This window comes from Dendropsophus ebraccatus, chromosome 15 (assembly GCF_027789765.1).
Source record: "Dendropsophus ebraccatus isolate aDenEbr1 chromosome 15, aDenEbr1.pat, whole genome shotgun sequence".
In the NCBI taxonomy this organism is placed as follows: Eukaryota; Metazoa; Chordata; class Amphibia; order Anura; family Hylidae; genus Dendropsophus; species Dendropsophus ebraccatus.
The window spans coordinates 54726779-54746571 of NC_091468.1; the positions used below are offsets into that span (position 1 = coordinate 54726779).

Consider the following 19793-nt stretch of genomic DNA (forward strand, 5'->3'; position numbering starts at 1 on the left):
ACATGTTCAAGACCTATACCTTCAGGGGCAGTGGTCGGAAAAGACAAGCCGGTGCTCATCAAACCTAAGAGAACTGAAGGCAGTATACAAAGCACTAAAAGGTGCAGAACATCTCCTACACGGAAAGGATGTCAAAATATACTCAGACAATGCGACTACAGTGGCGTTCATAAATCACCAAGGGGGGACACGTCACTCGCTCCTACAAAAAATGGCAGCAGAAATCTTCAGCTGGGCGGAAGTACACCTTCAATCATTGTCAGCAGTCCACCTAAAAGGGACAAACAACACAAAAGCGGACTTTTTGAGTCGAGAAAAGATATTACCAGGAGAATGGAGCCTAAATCAACAAGAGTTCCTGAACCTGACAGAAAGATGGGGAACTCCGGAGGTGGACCTATTCGCCACAAAGAAAAACAGAAAAGTGGAAAGGTTTTACTCCCTAAACCCAAAGGACAATCCGGAGGCGGTGGACGCGCTAATCCAGCCATGGAATTTCCATCTAGCCTACGCGTTTCCTCCATTTCCCCTGTTAGGAAGAGCACTACAGAAAATCCTAGTTGCTCATACTCAGGTAATCTTCATAGCTCCGGTATGGCCAAAAAGAAGTTGGTTTTGTCTCCTAAAAAAGCTGACAATAGAAGGTCCCCTCCTACTACCTCAAAGGGAAGATCTTCTCGTCCAGGGCCCGCTAAATCACCAAGGGATTCAACAACTCCACTTAGCGGCCTGGCTACTGAGAAGTCCCTCCTAGCTCGCAGGGGCCTTTCGCCAAGAGTGATCGACACTATGTTAAGTAGCAAAAAGGATGTTACATCCTCCATTTACTTGAAATATTGGAGAAAATTCTGCACATGGTGTGGCGACATTCCCCCTGATCCCTGCAAACCGAACATGCCGCAAATACTGGACTTCCTACAACAAGGCCTGGATAAAGGACTTTCGCTTAGTACACTTAAGGTCCAGGTGTCTGCGTTGGGTTGCTTCTTCGATTCACCAATCGCGGAGCACAGGTGGGTTAAAAGATTTTTCAAAGCAGTTTCGAGGTTAAAACCGAAAATCTCGAACCTTACTCCACCCTGGGACTTAAACCTAGTCCTACAGGCACTAACCCAAAAACCTTTTGAACCTATCCAGGAACTATCTACAAGATTTTTGACACTAAAGACCATTTTCTTAGTTGCCATAACATCGGCAAAAAGAGTCGGCGAGATCCAGGCACTCTCCACGGAAGAACCGTACCTTACGGTTCTAGACGATAGAATTGTCCTCAAGCTGAACCCGTCTTTCCTTCCTAAGGTGGTTTCAAATTTCCACAGGTCACAAGATATCATCTTGCCGTCCTTTTGTGATCCTCCTAAAAACGACCAGGAAATTTGTTTCCATACCTTAGATGTTCGCAGGGCAGTTCTCACTTATCTTCAAAATACCAAAACCTGGAGAATAGATGCTAATCTGTTTCTCCAATTTCAAGGCCCCAACAGGGGCAAGAAAGCTTCAAAGGCATCTATATCAAGATGGATGAAATCAGCAATCGCAGAAGCCTATAAAGCTTCAAATAGAGAAGTACCAAAAGCCTTAAAAGCTCATTCTACTCGAGCTATGTCTGTCTCCTGGGCAGAGAAATCTGCAGCTTCGCTTGAACAGATTTGCAGAGCGGCTACATGGTCATCCCCTCATACCTTCTATCGACACTACAAGCTAAACGTGGCCACGTCCCAAGATCTAGCGTTCGGACGAAAAGTGCTGCAGGCTGTGGTCCCCCCCTAATTGATGATCTGGTATGTCTCCAGGTGGTGCTGTCATGACTGGACGGTCTGAAAAGCGAGAATTATTACTCACCGATAATTCGTTTTTCATGAGTCCATCATGACAGCACCCGTTTATTACCCGCCCTTGTTATACGATATGATACTTGTGTTAAGATATGCTATGTTGATAGTAATTGATAAACACTGAGGGTGAGATGGGGAGGGGCCCTTTTTAACCTCTCGTGCTTCCTGTTCCTATTAGGACTAATGGCATTCAATCTCCAGGTGGTGCTGTCATGATGGACTCATGAAAAACGAATTATCGGTGAGTAATAATTCTCGCTATTCTTTCCAGTCTGACACAGTGCTCTCTGCTGCCACCTCTGTCCATGTCAGGAACTGTATGGGAAGATGTGAGATTTTTAAATAGAAGTAAGATTTTTAAATAGAAGTAAATTACAATTCTATATAACTTTCTGACACCAGTTTATTTGAAAGAGAAAAAAAATCAAATTCAAATCTACCAAGATCGTGTACCTTCTACTAACCTTGAAAAAGACATTAAAGAGTTTTGATTGGTTGGAGTGTTTTAGACTATGATAGATCAGGAGAACGAGCTGGGAAAAGTCTGTGTGCAGTGCATTCTCTTCATGCTCTATGACTTGGATTGCTGCATATAATGTAGGTCTATGGGGCCATTCATGTTAGATATACACACAGGAGCACACAACAGAATGTTTGTTTTACCACTGGTTCTGAGCAGCTGTGGTCTGACCAATCAGAACGTTTGACATTTTTTTTTTTTTTTTTTTTAGACGGCTTCTCTTGTTTAAAGACCGATTTAGTAACACACTACATGACTCAGAGAATTAAAGCTTATTGAAGTCAATATAGTTTTTTTTTTTAAGAGGTTGCTTGCCTGGTCACAACTGGATAGAGAAATAGTTGATTAGAAAGTATAACTATATAACTAAACAGATTAGAAAAATAAATGTTTCAAGTGACACTGTCACCCCCTTTGTGCATTCTGACATCTCTACACAGGTGTAAAGGGTAAATTTAGCAGTTTTCATACCTTATTTTATATCATACGTCATGGTGCTTGTTCAAGTAAAAAGTCATCTGCAGATATCAACTGCAGATTATGTTAAGTGGGTGTCGGCCCCGCACCCTCACCAGCCATTGGAACAGGCTAGCCTAAAAGTCTAGGCCCCACCCCCTCTAGGTCAGCCCACCAAGGGGGTGGGGCCAATGGTGATGTTGTGGGTGGGGCTAAGTGGCGCTAATGCTGCGAGGCCCCGCCCACTTAACACAACCTGCAGTTGATAAAAGATCATTTATTACTTGAACAAGCACCATGATGTATGACATAAAATAAGGTATGAAAACGGCTAAATTTACCCTTTACAGCTGTGTAGAGATGTCAAAATGCACAAAAGGGGGTGACAGTGTCACTTTCAGTATAGGTTTTAGTTTTTTTGTAATTTAAATATCCAGTAAGTAAAAAAAAACAAAAAACTAATATAGCAGTTTGGGAATGCAGGTGTCCTGGTTAGGGTCCTTTCACACTACAGAATTGGTGGTGTGGAACCCCCGCCGAATCCTGCCTGCTATGTGTTTCAATGGGAGTCCTCGCTCGCCTCCATTCTAAGGGTGCGTGCACACTACGGAATATGTGCGAAAAGGCCGCTGTGGATTCTTTCGCTGGCCCCTGCTCGCTGCAGCACGCATCTCTGACCTTGACATAAACACCATTTTGTGACCAGGCAGATTCCGCTGAAAGAATTGACATGTCACGGCAGAATCCTTTTATGCCTAGAATAGAGTCTATGGCACAGGCGGAGAGCAGGGGCCAGTGACAGAATCCGCGTGTATTTAAGAGTTGACATGTCCATTCTTTGAGTGGAGAGGTCTCCCACTGAAACACATGGCAGACAGGATTCGGTGGGCGGTGGTTCCACACTGAATTTCAGCGGCAATTCCTTAGCGTGAACAGATCTTTAAAGCTAAATTTGTTCATCCGCCCTTTCTGCTGTGATGACTATATAATGTATGGGTTACATTCCACTTGTTGCCTTTCTATACAAAGTAGGGAGAGTAATGCATGAATGGTTGGACAAGGGAAGATTTATGTGGAAAACCACTCTGCACAAGACATGTGAACAGCTTCCACGCAGCTTTATACACCATGTATGGTATAGGGAACTCTTACTACTATGTTCAACATTCATCTACACCCAGCACGTACTTCACTACAATAGAAGACATTGTATTTGGAAAGCCTAATGAGAGGTGTGTAACATGAAGTGAAATACAGGTCAGCACATAGCAGGGCCATTCAAGGGGTAGGGAACTGTGCTTTGCTATGACAATTGTACTATAATTTATACTGTACTTTATATGATGGGAGGGGATTGTGCCTTGGGTGAAGGCCTGATGGGGAACGCCAGCTGGCCTAACATATACTTTAACTAAATGGAGAGGTGCTTACCCAAGCCACCAGACACGCAGGGATGTTTACAGACACTTCTCCGCAGCAGCTGAGCACCAAGCAAACCACCTGCTAGCCATAATCATGCTGTAGAACGTCGTAGACTGCTAATATGAGCAGTCTACAGAATTGACACCTCTGCAGCATGAAGGGGTAAAGCATGCGCTCCCAACAACCCCTTCGTTCTAGCGATCGGCGGGTTCTCAGCAGCCGGACCCCGACTAATCAGCACTTCCGACATGTTGCTATGACACGTCAGAAGTTTTTTTTTTTTTTTTTTTTTAAATAATAGATACACTTTAAAGATCCCTCTAAACGGTCATCTTGTAGACATCCTTCACCTGCTCCTTGGTAAATGGCCTCCCCCCCTCCCAGAGGAACACGCAAGATAAGCTTAGGGTAACCATGCTGAAACCAAGAACTAGCTGGAATCTCGACATAAACTTAAATTTTGAAACCAAAGCCAGGCATGAATCTGAAAAGGAGAAGTCTCAGTATTTCCTTTATGACCTGTTCCCTCGTTACACTGGGTTCCTGGCTTTGGCTTTAAAGGGAATCTGTCAGCACCTACTCTTGGTCTGAGGTGCTGACCGTGTAAGGAAGGTCCGTGTTTTCTAGTGCGGTGTCATACCTCTATTTTCCAGATCGGTGCTGTACTTTCTGTAATTTATCTTCATAACTGTCAAAGAGGGGGAGTGGTGATGGATTTGTGCCGCACTTTGGCCCGCCTCACCACTACCTCCTCCCAGCTTGTATTGAATATTCATGCCGCCCCGCACCGTCATCTGTAGCTTCCTGGTTCTGTGTAGTGCGGCACTGAGCGAAGCCATTGAGGGCATAGGCTTTGGCCCTCAGTGCGCCCACGCCGCTCCGAAGCACTACACAGAACAAGGAAAATGCAGATGACGGCACCAGGAGGCCAGGGGATGGGCGGCATGAATATTCAATACAAGCTGGGAGGAGGTAGTGGTGAGGCGGGCCAAAGTGCGGCAGGAAGCCATCACCACTCCCCCTCTTTGACAGTTATGAAGATAAATTACAGAAAGTACAGCACCGATCTGGAAAATAGAGGTATGACACCGCACTAGAAAACACGGACCTTCCTTACACTGTCAGCACCTCAGACCAAGAATAGGTGCTGACAGATTCCCTTTAAGGAAATCTGTTAGATAAATCAGTGTAAACACACCCTTAGGGCCCTATTACATGAGACGATAATAAAGACAAAGATCAGCGGCTGATCATGTCTTTTGGTCCTGACCTAAAATCGTCATCCGCCAGGTGCGCATTGCTACGTGTAACAGCGGCACGCAGCAGACGGCTGATGAATCTGTAAAGAAAATAACTAAGTTCATACATGACCTCTTCCTGTCTTCTTCATGCTCCCCACAGGCGCCGGTGCAGCTTCAGAGCTGGTCTCTAAGTGATAAACCACTCAGCCAATCACTGGGAGCTGCCTGTCACTTCAGAAAGGGGCTCTGAAGTTGCATCGGCGGCTGTGGGGAGCGTGAAGACACCGGGGAGCGGGCAGAGGTAATGTTTGAATTTTATTGTTATACTTTAAAGGTAGCTTCACACATACTGGATTTGCAGCGGATTTGGCGCTGCGAATCCTGGTACAGTGAACTTCAATAGGGTTACATAACGAGGAATGAGTATGTAACCTGGCCTCTTTAACCCTGCGCCGCATACATTACCTGCTAAGTGTCACGGTGGTCCCGCTTAGCCAATCAGTGCACAGCCCCACCTCAGGTAATTTATGCTGCAGGGGTTAAAGGAGCTGGGTTATATACTTGCAGCAGAATGAAAATTCCGCTGCGGGTATGTAACCCTATTGAAGTTTACTGTACCAGGACATGCAGTGTCAAATCCGTTGCGAATCCGGTACATATGAAGTTACTCTTAAAGCAAGTGCTGCACAGACATCACTAACACATTGGCATATATATATATATATATATATATATATATATATATATATATGCCAATGTCTGTATCCCAGTTTTCCGGACGGTCCGTAAGGCTGTATCCACCCTGTTCACGGAGGCTGCAGACAGCGGGAATCAGAAGCCGATAGTTCAGGTTCATATGAACCCGAACTTCGGCAAATTCGCTCATCTCTAGAGTCAAACACAGAAAGATTCATCACCCTTTTGTACAAGGCAACAGTAGCCCATCACAGCCAGCTAGTGTATTTTTCAAAATGGAGGAATCTGATTGCTATGGGCAACTGTTTGCTGACTCTCCATGCATGTCCTAAAAGGGTAGCAACATGGGGGGGGGGGGGGGGGTGGTTACCATGCAGCTTAGGCCAATGTCTTTGTTGCGCATATAACACATAAACATCAGAACTCAGCTTTCATTTCACCAGGGCCTATTAATATATGTAGGCTGAGCTCTGATTGGCTCCAATGTACAACAAAATCTTTCTAGAAGGCTGTGCTCCCACCTATTGCCAAAATCACGCCCCCATGTGGTCACCAACAGTTGAGAAATGTTTCCGATAACTCCCCTACAGCCCTAATACATCTCGCTCTAGACAGCTGGTTAGATTGGAGCCTGAATTTTTCCAGCTCAGCTTGGAACATTATCAGAATTTTTTTTTTTTTTTTTTTTTTTTTTTTAAGAACTTCAGAAAAATCTGTTCTTTGCTTTCCCCACACAATGGCAAAACACTCGCTTCCCATTTAGATGCTCAGTTGCTCCATGTTGTGCTGAACAGAACTTGTGCAGATTTGTCACTGCACATATTTATATAAATATTAAAAATAAAAAAAAAACTATTTTTTTTTTTTACTTTTTTTTCCTCAGCATAGCCTAAATCATATGGCCTGGAATACAGCACTATGTTTACATGGGAGTTTATACCAGGGCTGCTCCAGGACTACACCAAATAGTCTCCCTGTCAACTAAATACCACTATGTACTGCGTATAGCATCTTCTAAGCACCAAATACCTCCGTGTAGTAGGGTCCCCGGCCTCCGGTAATATTCTTCCACAAACCACTCATCTCACAGTGACAGATACACAGAATCTGGAATGGAGGAAAAGCAAGCGGTATATATCCACCTTATGTGCAGTTCCCTTTTATGATCCAGACTCCCCTTGCAGGACCTGTGGGCACGATCATGTGACCATGTGAGAAAGGACCTGTTATGACCATGGTGTCATAGAAACTACACTGATATTACTTTGTATTGATACCCAACCCAGGAAGTGACCTCACCAGTCTATGTGCTAAGTCTTAAAGGGAATGTATCACCTAATTTTTTTCTTTTTATGGATTTTTATTTCACGCTTTGTACATTGTTGTGGGGGGCTGCCATCTTGCCTGAGCCATTTTTAATAGAGATGAGCGGATCTACAGTAAAAACGTAGCAAAGGGCTTAGTTCCTACCGGGATTCTACTCATCAGGCTGCGGGCTTTAAAGTCTGCTCCGCTCCCTGCTGCTCCTCCCCAAGTGTGGGGAAAGATGGATCCAGTCCTGGGAAACTTCTCCAGGACCAGGTCCATCTTTGGGCCCTATTCCGCGGGACGATTATCGCTCGCATAATCGTTAACGGTAAAGGATCCAAACGACCGCTATTGCGAAAGACCTGAAATAGTTCACCCGTTTACATGGAACGATAATCGTTACTTATGATCGTTCTTGCAGTCGTCTTGTCGTCACTATTGCGAACGACCGAACGTCTTATTCATTGCGAACGATTTGAGAACGAGCAACGATAAAAATAGGTCCAGGTCTTATTAAACAATCAATGATTTCTCGTTCGGTCGTTAATCGTTAACTGCTATTCAACCCGAACGATTATCACTTAGATTCGAACGATTTAACTATAATCTAAATGAGGAGCAGCACGGAGCGGAGCAGACTTCAAAGCCCGCAGCCTGATGAGTAGAATCCCGGTAGGAACGAAGCAATTCGCTACGTTCTTACTGTAGATTCGCTTATCTCTAGTTTTTTTACAGCATTTAGTGACATGCTTTACAGCACACCTCATGGACAGACAATCTCAAGGGGACAGACTGTCTATCGGTGTCACATGTTGCTGTAATGCTGTACAGATCACTTTACAGCAGCCTCCTCCTATCACTACAGACAGAACAGGAAGTCTCCGCTTAGATTTAGTCCCAGTGGTGAGAATAAAAACTGCAAGATACCAGGAGTATTGTAGAATATGCATAGAAAAATGGAAAATTGTGAAAAATGGAAAATGTCACCAAAAATTCTTAAAAAAAAAGTTTAAGATAAAAACATTTAAAGTATAAGTCACTTTGCCCTGGTGTGTCTAGGATACGTACAGCACTATGGAATATGTTGATGCTATATAAGCAAAAGAAAATAAATTGCAAGGTGACAAATAAAAAAATAAAATCTGATGAGTCTCTAAGTCATAATTTATTTTAATTCATGTTCACCAAAATATAGACTTGTTATGGGTTCTATCCATTTACATTTTTTCTTTTTAATATATTGGGCTTGCAAGGGTCAAAAGGGCATTGTCCGTCAGCCATGCTTCTTGAGCGCTCCTCTGCCATTAAAGCCTGGGATGTACATGCGTTATACATGAAAGCCGCAGCTTCAGTCTTGCATCATGTCTGATTCTGCCCGATACATCTCCCATAGGGACTCAAGAATGTGGATAGGGGCGCAGTCTTCACAAGTCACCAGGGGACATACTATGGCCAGATCTTCATAGTTTTGAGACGTCCATGGGACACAGGTATCAGCAATTTACCCTTCACAGGAGTATCTTCTTTACAGGGTTAAAATCGTTCTGCCGCTCTGCTCGCCACAGCTCGTATATTTCCATAGACTTTTGATGGTGGGCTCCCTGTTAGGATGGAGAAAAGAACAAAGACTTACGTCAAAATATGTAATAAGTAGACATGAGCTCATCTAAACCAAGCGCTTTGTTTGATCTGCGCTCCGCTCATCAAGCCGCCGAGTCTTTCAGTGCTGCTCCACCCAGGACTTCTCCCAGTTTCCCAGGATTGGATCCAGCTTTTCCCCGGCACCCGAGGTGGAGCGGCAAGGAGTGGAGCATTCGGCGGCTTGATGAGCAGATCAGCGCAGATCAAACAAAGTGCTTCACTTAGATGAGCGATTCGCTGATCTCTAGTAATAAGAGTTGATGATTCAAAGTAATAGGATCAGATATATGACCGACTTCATGAACTGTGAGGTAAGATTTCTGCAATTTAAAAAAAAGCTTCGATAGGAAACTGGTCTGACTGGAGTTTTTGGTGGCCTCAGGGCAGACAGTTATATCACATGGATATGCTATATGGGCGATAGGTGCAGTAGCTTTAACTTCATGCTGCTGTATCCAGAGACTAAATTGTTAGTCCACTACAGTTAAAGGGAACCAGGTAGAGATGAGCAAATTTACAGTAATAATGAAGTGAAGCTCTTTGTAATCTCTGCAATCCGCTCATGAGCCTGTTGTCTAAAAGGAAGCCTGTCACCCCGGCTGCCAGGGTGAAGCCCGGCCGACTCCCCGGTGGAGCCCCTTATACTTAACCCTTCTTTAAAGTCCCAGTCCCCGTCCCGCTGCCAAGAAATCCCTGTCTGAAGCCGTGCGCGCACATACCAGAGATGAGTCCGACGCCCATAGAGAATGACTGCTCCAGTCTCGGTGGCGGGATGGGGTCCGGGACTTTGAGAGGTGGATAAATATAAGGGGCTCCACCGGGGGGGGTGCAGGTGGGCTTTACCCCAGCAGCCAGGGTGACAGGTTCCCTTTAACTCGCTGCCGCTTCTCCCTGAGTGTTGAGAAAAGCTGGATCCAGTCCTGGGAAACTGGGAGAAGCTTCACAGGACTGATCCAGCTTTTCCCAGCACCTGGTGAGGAGCGGCAGAGAATTAAAATGCAGTCGGCTGAGGAGGGGTTTGCAAAGATTACAAAGAGCTTCACTTTATTACCGTAAATTCGCTCATCTCTACCCTTCATCCTAATTCATGTTGCTCGAACCGGAGTCATGATGGAGATCCCCGGCAGCTTCTCCCCTCATCAGCAGTGACTGATGGAACTTCTTATACCCAAACAGAGAGCGATCAGTCAAGGTTAGTGGAGCAGGCAAGAAGCCACCAGGGACCGCCCCAATGACTCTTTAGTTTGAGCAGCATTCATCTAATTCCATAGTCTCTTTAAAGGGGTACTCCAGCAGGGGGGGGGGGGGGGGGCTATTTTGGGATCTGGCCAGGGTGGCTGAGAGAAAAAACGTCCACTCACCTCTCCGGATCCAGCAGCGGGTCCCGTATTGCGGCGCTCCGGTCCCCAGCCGCTTCTTGGTGTCTGACGCGGGTTCGAGACGTGACGTCTCAAGTCCGCTCAGCCAGTCAGTGACAGAGGCGGGATCAGTTTCAAGTCACGTCTCGCGCCAGACACCAGGAAGCGGCCGGGGACCGGAGCGCCGCTATACGGGACCCAACGTGGATCTGAGGAGGTGAGTGGACGTCTTTTCTCTCAGCCACCTCCTCCTTGGCCAGATCCCAAAATAGCCCCCACGCTGGAGTACCCCTTTAATGACCAAGTACTCCAGGGAAACCCAAGCGGAACCAGCAAAAGATGATGATCCTGGAGATTGCAGGTATATACTAGTAGTACGCTATCAATTTCTGTCCTGTAAAGTAGGAGAACATCCATAAAACAGAGTGAGACTGCTTCGTGGGGCCATACAAATGTTGTTATATAATGGGGCCAGATTAGCAAGGCAGGGTTCAACATGGGCCTTATAATGGACGTTACACTGTGCAGAGACATCTCACATCATCATGGCTCCAGGACACCAGCAGCCTGGTTGGTAGTGCCAGCTATACTCACCCAGGATGAGGTTACAAATCGCCGTTCTTGCCATCTTGATGTTTTGAAATGATCCTAAAATATGCACTTTTCTATAAGAGATAAATATATAGATTACAATTCAATACAAGTCATGCGGCTACAGGTTGTGCGTATTAGTCAGTGGGGTCTATATCCTGAATGGCAGCAGTACCAGCTCATGTAGGGAGAGAGGCCATGACCAAGTGCTGTAACAAAGTGCTATAGGAAAGTGTAGATGGGACCGAACATCAAAAGCTGCTAAAACTACAACCACATACACTGTCATCCCGCATTCCCAGAAGCCGACATCAGCCAAAGATCATGCGGCTGCTCCTCAGCACATTCAGGGAATAAGGTCAATGTCCCCCACATACTGATAGGTAAGAAAGTGCATACGTACGAGTCAGCAAGAACTATCCTTGTCCTCGTTACATTTTCAATGGTGAACTTTGTCTTTCCTCCTTTTCCAGCTATTCTGCCAATGGCGCGAGAAAGATGGTCTCCCTTTAAGGGCTTGACTGTAGAAAAAAAAAAAAAGTTTAAAGTTACTGAATCTGATAGGTAATTCTGGGAAAATAGATCTGTTAGGTCACCTATACATATGACAACAGCACACGATAGCAGAAGGAGACAGTCTGAGATATATATATATATATATATATTTTATTTTTTCTTCATATAATCCGATGCAGTGTTTTATGTATCTGCATAAAAGTCCTCTGCAGCCTGGGCAAATACATTGTGAGGCTTCCCAGAAAGTAAAATGCACACGTCAAGGTAGACATACAAGGTCTTCCTTTATAGCGTTCGCTGAGTGAACAATTAGTTGTACAACTTACCGTCTGTGACTTCAAAAGATTCTAAGAATAGATCATCAAGTCGAATTAAAGCCAAAGCATCCTGGAAAAGACAAAAGGACATCATCAATCATATAATAGGAGAGACACGGAGTCCTCAAGTGATCTGACAGCTGATGCAGCCATTGTCATCCTTCAGAAGAAAGTCTTTAAAACCCTGATGAGTACTAAAAAAATTGTGATATTCATTGGGTTGAATGATGACCAAGAACAACATACAACATCCCAGTCTTAACTGGAAGAATAGGCTGGAGACACCATGCACTGACCTCAAATTTAACATGAAAAACAGATCACTGATCTCAGGGAGACCAGCCAAACGGATAACACTGCCGGCTGCTGGTTAAAGCGCTCAATGCAGTGAAATCCTAGGTGCATTGCTCCCTGGGAAACATGAATATGCAAAAGAGCCCATGGAGCCTTATTCAAGAGTCTTAAAACACAGGACTAGCCAGATATCCCTCCGGGACAAGTGACTATTGGTGTAAACTTATGATCTGCCAACTTTGGCCCATACCGATCGGGAGATTGAGTGGGGAGAAGACAGTGTTGCAACTGCAGTCCTCTCCCCGCTCTATCTCCCTATTGGTATAGGTATAAACACTCAGATCCAGACTGATCAAAATTTTTGATATGTCACAGACAAATGTCATAGTTTTGATCGACCCGGGTCTATGACACGTCAAGAGGTTTATATCACGACAGTGACACTAACCTTACTGTTCCCTGGAAAACCCTTTAATGGCTAAACTCTGAGATCCAATATGTGGCTATACTGCAGCAAATGTTGTCAAAGCAGAGACATAGAAGACCTACCTCTACCTGGAAACCCAGTATAAAGGCTTTCACAAAGTCCGACGCTTTTGTGAGTGCGCCGACGTCTGACGTCTCTTTACAAGTCTGGAGAAAGAAAGGCGAGACATTAGACGATGCCATCAGGATACATTTACATGTAACAGATCTGTTCCAGAAGTGTATGTAACTGCTTTATTCATAGGCTTAGGGCCCAATTACACAGAGCGATATGCCAACTCAGCCGACTATCACTGTGTAATAGAGACAACAACCAGCCAATGAAACGATCGGCTGATTGTTATTTAAAGGAGAAGTCCAGTGAAAATTTTTATTCAAGTTTTGTATTGCTCCCCAAAAGTTATACAAATCCTCAATATACATTTATTACGGGAAATGCTTATAAAGTGCTTTTTTCCCTGCACTTACTACTGCATCAAGGCTTCACTTCCTGGATAACATGGTGATGTCACTTCCTGGATAACATGGTGATGTCACTTCCTGGATAACATGGTGATGTCACTTCCTGGATAACATTGTGATGTCACTTCCTGGATAACATGGTGATGTCACTTCCTGGATAACATGGTGATGTCACGACCCGACTCCCAGAGCTGTGCGGGCTGTGGCTGCTGGAGAGGATGATGGCAGGGGGACACTGAGGGACACAGGACACTGAGCATACCTCTGCCATCATCCTCTCCAGCAGCCACAGCCCGCACAGCTCTGGGAGTCTGGTTGTGACATCACCATGTTATCCAGGAAGTGACATCACCATGTTATCCAGGAAGTGAAGCCTTGATGCAGTAGTAAGTGCAGGGAAAAAAAGCACTTTGTAAGAATTTCCTGTAATAAGTCTATTTTGGTGATTTCTATAACTTTTGGGGGGGCAATACAATGCCGGAATAAAAGTTTTCACTGGACTTTTCCTTTAAGCCCCAGACTTAAAATCATTGGCCGCCAACCGTGCATGGCTACGTGTAATAGTGTTGCACGGCTGACAATTGCCCAAAGAGTAAATACTACACCTGTCCACGCTTCCGGTCTTCTCCTGCGCTCTGTACGAGTCCGGCCAGTGATTGGCTGGGCAACCAGTCAGCTCAGACAGGCCAATCTGAAGCCACAGCGCGCAGTGCCAGGACACATACAGAGCACAGGAGAAGATCGGGAGTGTGGACAGAAAGTATTTACTCTTTGGGCAAGGGCTGCACGGACATCGCTAATAATGTTTGTGCAGCACCTGCTAAACAATTATCAGACAACGTAATAGGCCCATATCGCCCCTTTTAAGAGAATTAAATAGATAAAGAAAAAGAGTATACATTTATTTTAATGAAGTTATATTACTATCCTATACATAGGAGGGTTCAATCGGTCCATCTCCCACCATTCACGAGAACCAGGATCCCTTGTGTGTGAATGGAGCATGGGTGCAGCTGCCTCAGTGTCTCAGTGCTCAGATTTCTCCATCAGTCCCACACAGTGTGGCGCCATTCACACACAGGAGACAATAGACCCTGCGTCTCATAATTGGTGGAGGTCTCATCGGACACAGTGTTACAGAATACTAACCTAAGGTGATAACTGAACCCTCAGGTCTTACCCTTATCTCAACGTTTCTTGTTTTGAGGTTGAAGCGCACTTGAAGCTGTAAGTGTTCTACGAGAGGCGTAAAGATCTTCATCCAGTTTTCTTTCAGGGGGGTGTATCTGTGAGACGGCACCGGGATCTTCCTCATTTCATCTTTGTCCCCCTGTAAAGAGATTCAGCACATTGTGATATCAGGGGAACGTTAATGTCTGATGTCAGGGTGTAGGACTACATCTCTCTCTCTGGGTATGTTCACACTGAGGAATCCGTGCAGAACACCTGCCACGGATTCCGCAGCTCGCCCCCGCATGCATCTCCGCATGTGTCTCCGCCCACGTCATAGACTCCATTGTATGGTCAGCCGCATTGAACCTGTCCAAAGAATTAAGAGGTTCATTCTTTAGATGGCCGGGAGAATCCGCCCGACCATAGAATGGAGTCTATGGAACGGGCGGAGACACGCGGGGGCGAGCGGCAGGTGATCCGCGCGGATTATTCAGTGTGAACATACCTTCTCGCTGGACAGTACTCAGCTAAGGCCTGGCACCTCTAAAGTCGCCCATATACCACCTGCTTTAGCCTTAAAAAGTCAAAAATGCCGGTGCAATGGTCGTCTACGCAAAATTTGCAAGATGATTACGCCATGGATGGAGCCGCCGCCACAGTATATTTACATTACACCAGTAAATGGCGCAGACTGTGTGTGGTAAAGGGCCTCAAAAATACTGTGCCAGTCTGCTAGCTGCAGGATTCTGCAGAAGGTTGATGTGGGTGATAACGGTTTCAGGGCCCTATTACATGGAGAGATAATCTGCCAAGTCAGGCCAATTCAGCAGATTATCGCTCCGAGTAATGGTGCGTTTACATTGAATTATGGTTCGAATTTTCGCGATAACGATCACATTTGAGCGATAATCGGCTTGTGTGAACTAGTGATGTCACGATACCAGAATTTTCAGTTCGATACCGATACTAACATTTTTATTTCGATACTCAATACCAGTTCAATACTTACTAAAATATTTTAAAAAAAACACAATAGAAATATAATACTCCCTAGACAGCGAATATAATAAACCTGAAATGTTTTCTATACTCTTCAGGCCTGCACTATTACAGAGATACCAATTTATGGAGCTTTTTTAAAATTTTATTACGTTAAAAGTAAAGGTTTGCGTTTTTTACATAACTGTGTACAGAGTACAGCGATCACTCAGACAGCTCCGCTATACACTGCTCACTCGGCTCCGCTATACACTGCTCACTCGGCTCCGCTATACACTGCTCACTCGGCTCCGCTATACACATACTTATGCTGATGTCGCCACCTCCCAGCCCCTGCACCTCCCCCACCTGCCAGCCGGCTGGATCCTCACATGTGTCCTCTCTCTCGGACCTCCCGCTCTCCCTCTCCAGCCTTCTCCTCCTTCCTCCTCCTCCTCTCTCCCTCTCCGTCCTCCTCTCCCTCTCCAGCCTTCTCCTCCTTCCTCCTCTCTCCCTCTCCGTCCTCCTCTCCCTCTCCAGCCTTCTCCTCCTTCCTCCTCCTCTCTCCCTCTCCGTCCTCCTCTCCCTCTCCAGCCTTCTCCTCCTTCCTCCTCCTCCTCCTCCTCTCTCCCTCTCCGTCCTCCTCTCCCTCTCCAGCCTTCTCCTCCTTCCTCCTCCTCCTCCTCCTCTCTCCCTCTCCGTCCTCCTCTCCCTCTCCAGCCTTCTCCTCCTTCCTCCTCTCTCCCTCTCCGTCCTCCTCTCCCTCTCCCTCTCCAGCCACGGAGACCTCCGTGCAGCTCCGGCTCCTCTGCATAAATCATTTCAGCGGGGGTCTGCTACACACAGTAGCCGACCCCTGCTGCATATGGAGCGGGCTTAGGAGGGGTCAGGTGCCGCTGTCAGTGTGACAGCGGCATCTACACAGTTACATAGCCGGCACTAGCGATCGCAAAGTGCCGGCTATTTAAAATTGGCGCCGCCGGGAGCGGAAGGAGAGAGAACAGAGGAGGAGACTGCAGGGGCAGTGAGAGGCACATAGAGAACACGGCCGGCGCTCAGCTAGCCGCCGGCCGTGTTCTCTGCGTTATACTTTATGTTAAGTTGCCTAATAGTGCAGCTTTAACAAAGTATCGATACCAGGAAATCCTGGTACCAAACCGTTTTTTAGCCCAAACTATCGATAGTAGTAGCGATATTTCGGTGCATCGTGCATCCCTAGTGTAAACGCAGCGAACGACCAAGCAACGTGCGAGAAATCGTTCATTTTAGTCTTTCAACGTGTTCTCAAATCGTCGTTGGTCGTTCGCTAAAAATTCGCAGATCGCTTCTTGTAAACAGTCACACTGTGTGTGATGGGCTTAAGCGATCTGAAAACGACAGCAATAACGATTTTTCTAAATGATATATCGTTCAGTCTAAACGTTGATCGTTATAAAAAACACATCGTTATTTCGAAATCATTAATCGTTCAATTGGGCGAATTATCGATCCGTGTAATAAAGGGAATGATCAGCTGATCGTTGTCTTTTATTCCAGCCTAGAAGCACCAGACCTCTCGCACTCCCAGTGTCATCCTCCCGTCAGCCACTGTTGGAACTTCTGAGCCAGTCTTTAGTGACAGGCCGCTCAGCCAATCACTGGCCACAGAACTGTCCCATCTCGGACAGTGATTGGCTTAGCAGACTGTCACTACAGAGACCGGCTCAGAAGTTCCAAAGATTACCAGTGGCTGAAGTACTTGGATGCAGCCCTAGGGAGTCCTAGAAAACATGGATACAGCCTATGGCTCTTTCCATATATTCCAGGCAACGATTAACGTTAATAAATTCCGCGCTCTCAGGTGTGCTCATCTGTATTTTTAATACGTAATAACTTATGGAAAGTTAGACAAATTCCTAATGTACATTAAAGGGGTATTCCCCCTAAGAGCAAAAAAAAAATGTAATGCCCCCAAACCTAGCTCGTCTTACTCACCAAGTTCTTCTGAGTATTTCGAGCCGTCTCCTATCTTTCTAGCTGCTGCCGTTCCTGAGTTACAAGTTTTTCTAAAAGATGGTCTATTAGCAAGATAGGAAACTACATTTCCCATCATGCAATGCTTCTGCCTGATGATGGTGTCAAAGCTGAGATGGTGATGATGGCGTAAAAGAGCTGAGATAGTGAGATGGCGTAGCAGAGCTGAGATAGTGAGATGGCGTAAAAGAGCTGAGATAGTGAGATGGCGTAGCAGAGCTGAGATGGTGGCATAGAAGAGCTGAGACGCTGAGATGGTGTAGCAGAGCTGAGACGCTGAGATGGCGTAGCAGAGCTGAGACGGTGTAGCAGAGCTACAGTCAGGGAGTGAGCTCTGGGGCGGTCACAAAGTACGGGTGACTGGGGTGGCTGCAGTTAGAGAGGGACAGTGACAGCTGCACTGATCACTGTCTCCCTCTCTAACAGCAGCCACTGCCATCAGTGTCCTCTTTACTTCAGTGTACTGGGTTAGAAGCACTAACCCGGCCCATTGAAGAGACTGAGGACAGGTGGTGCTGTCTCGGAGGGTGCGGGCCAGGAGCAGGGAGCGTGTCGGAGTGGACTGAGAGTCGATGATTTTATGCAATCCATGGGGGTGGGAGCACCTAGATAACAGCAAAACTATGCAGAATCCATAATAAATTGATATTGGAAAGATTGAAAGCTAGGGGTGGGCAATGTATTAATGCAAAAATATTTTTTTTTTGGGGGGGAATACCCCTTTAATTATGGGAAATGTACATATACTGCTATTTCCCATAATTTAGTAGATCATGGAGTGTTTAAATTCTCTCAAAACCCGTGACGTCACGAATCAGGTGCAGTATATGTAGAAGTCTATGGACTGTATTGAAGTATATAGAAGAGTATGTAATGTAAAAACTACACTTTATTAATGGACTATGTGTATGGAATAATTTGGGGAGCAAGGACACTTGCTCCCCAAATGGAGGGCACCGAGTGGGGAGGGAGAGAGGTGTCGGCGCATCTAACTACCTCCTCCCACCCTCTCTGCTTGGTGCAGTGGGGCAGATAGACACTACTACTCCTCCCATCATCTGCTCATAGTCTGAGATGATGGGAGGAGTAGTAACAGGGAGATCCTTAGCAGACATCCCCCCCCACCCATTGCCAGTAATCTCCCAGATCTGGCCCCCCAGCCTCCCCCACCACTGCATGTCCACTTACTTCCCTGCTGGTCCCAGACTGCCAGTCGGCAGGATGGGGGCGGCAGTGAGCTGGCAGTCTGGGAATGGCTGGGAAGTGAGTGGACATGCAGCAGTGGGGGAGGCTGGGGGGCCAGATCTGGGAGGTTACCGGCAGGTGTGGGGGATGTTGGCTAAGGAGGGGGGCTTGGTGCTGGGGATCTCCCTGTTACTACTCATCCCATCATCTGCTCACACTATAACCAGATGATGGGAGTAGTAGTAGTGTCTCTTTCCCACTGCACCAAGCAGGAAGGAGGTGTAAGATGCACCAGCACCTCTCTCCCTCCCTGCTCGATGCCCTCCATTTGGGGAGCAAGTGTCCTCCATACACATTGTCCATTAATAAAGTGTAATTTTTACATTACATAATCTTCTATATACTTCAGTACAGTCCATATACTGCACCCCCTGCTGGACACTCTATAGGAATGACACCTGATTCGTGACGTCACTGTTTTATGAGAGAATTTAAACACTCCATGATCTACGAAATTAAGGTAAACAGCCCTGTATGTGCATTTCCCATAAATAATGTACATTAGGAATTAGTCGATTACTTCCATAAGTAATAACATACTTTCAGCCGGAGTTCTCCTTTAACAGCCATTCTAGAGACTTCAATGTCTTTTTACTGTGTGTCCTTCAATCCCAATAACCCTTATAGGCATCAGAGCACTGTCTGAAGATCAAATCATTAGCCCCAACCGGTTTCCAAACTACAACTCCCAGCATGCCCTGGGAGCCAAAGGCCTATAGCTGTCAGGGCATGCTGGGAGTTGTAGTCCGGCTTTAGGCTGGAGATGGCTGTAATGCCCCTATAACAGCCAGTATCCCATGTATCTATCACTATAGACTGGGTGACAGCCCCGCATACACACCATCAGCTTGTCCCCAGAGATGGGAGGGAAGTCCGGCCTCTTGCTGGGCTGCTCCCCGGTGTCCATGGCTCTCTCCTCCGCCGCCGCCCGCCTCTTCTTACCCCTCTTGGCGGTGACGCTGGTGAAGCCCTCCCCGGAGTCCGCTGCGCTCTCCGTCTCCATCGTTATTAGACTATTACACCACTAAATCTCTCCAAACACGTGTAAGCCGCGGACATCCGGGGGCAGAAAGAGGCGGGGCTACAGCGCTCAGTGAAAAAAATAGATCATTTTCACAATGACGTCACCACAACAGGCCCCGCGATCGCCCTCTCTTGCCTATCACGTGACTAAGCTGTCTAACGCCTGCCTGTATACTAACATCTTCATCGCCTGTCATAATTTATCACGTACCCGCATG

At 46.2% G+C, this 19793-nt stretch overlaps 1 protein-coding gene across 1 annotated transcript; it reads right to left on the minus strand.

Annotated features, from left to right (window-relative positions):
- Positions 1 to 8827: 8827 nt before the first annotated feature.
- On the minus strand, positions 8828 to 19646 carry PNO1 (partner of NOB1 homolog). The gene is made up of 7 exons (XM_069954787.1): positions 19394 to 19646; positions 14324 to 14473; positions 12745 to 12828; positions 11911 to 11971; positions 11472 to 11589; positions 11072 to 11142; positions 8828 to 9079 (listed from the first exon to the last, which is right to left on the minus strand). Exons 1-7 carry the CDS (start codon positions 19553 to 19555, stop codon positions 9012 to 9014), a joined length of 714 nt encoding a protein of 237 aa, XP_069810888.1. The 5' UTR covers positions 19556 to 19646; the 3' UTR covers positions 8828 to 9011.
- Positions 19647 to 19793: the final 147 nt, after the last annotated feature.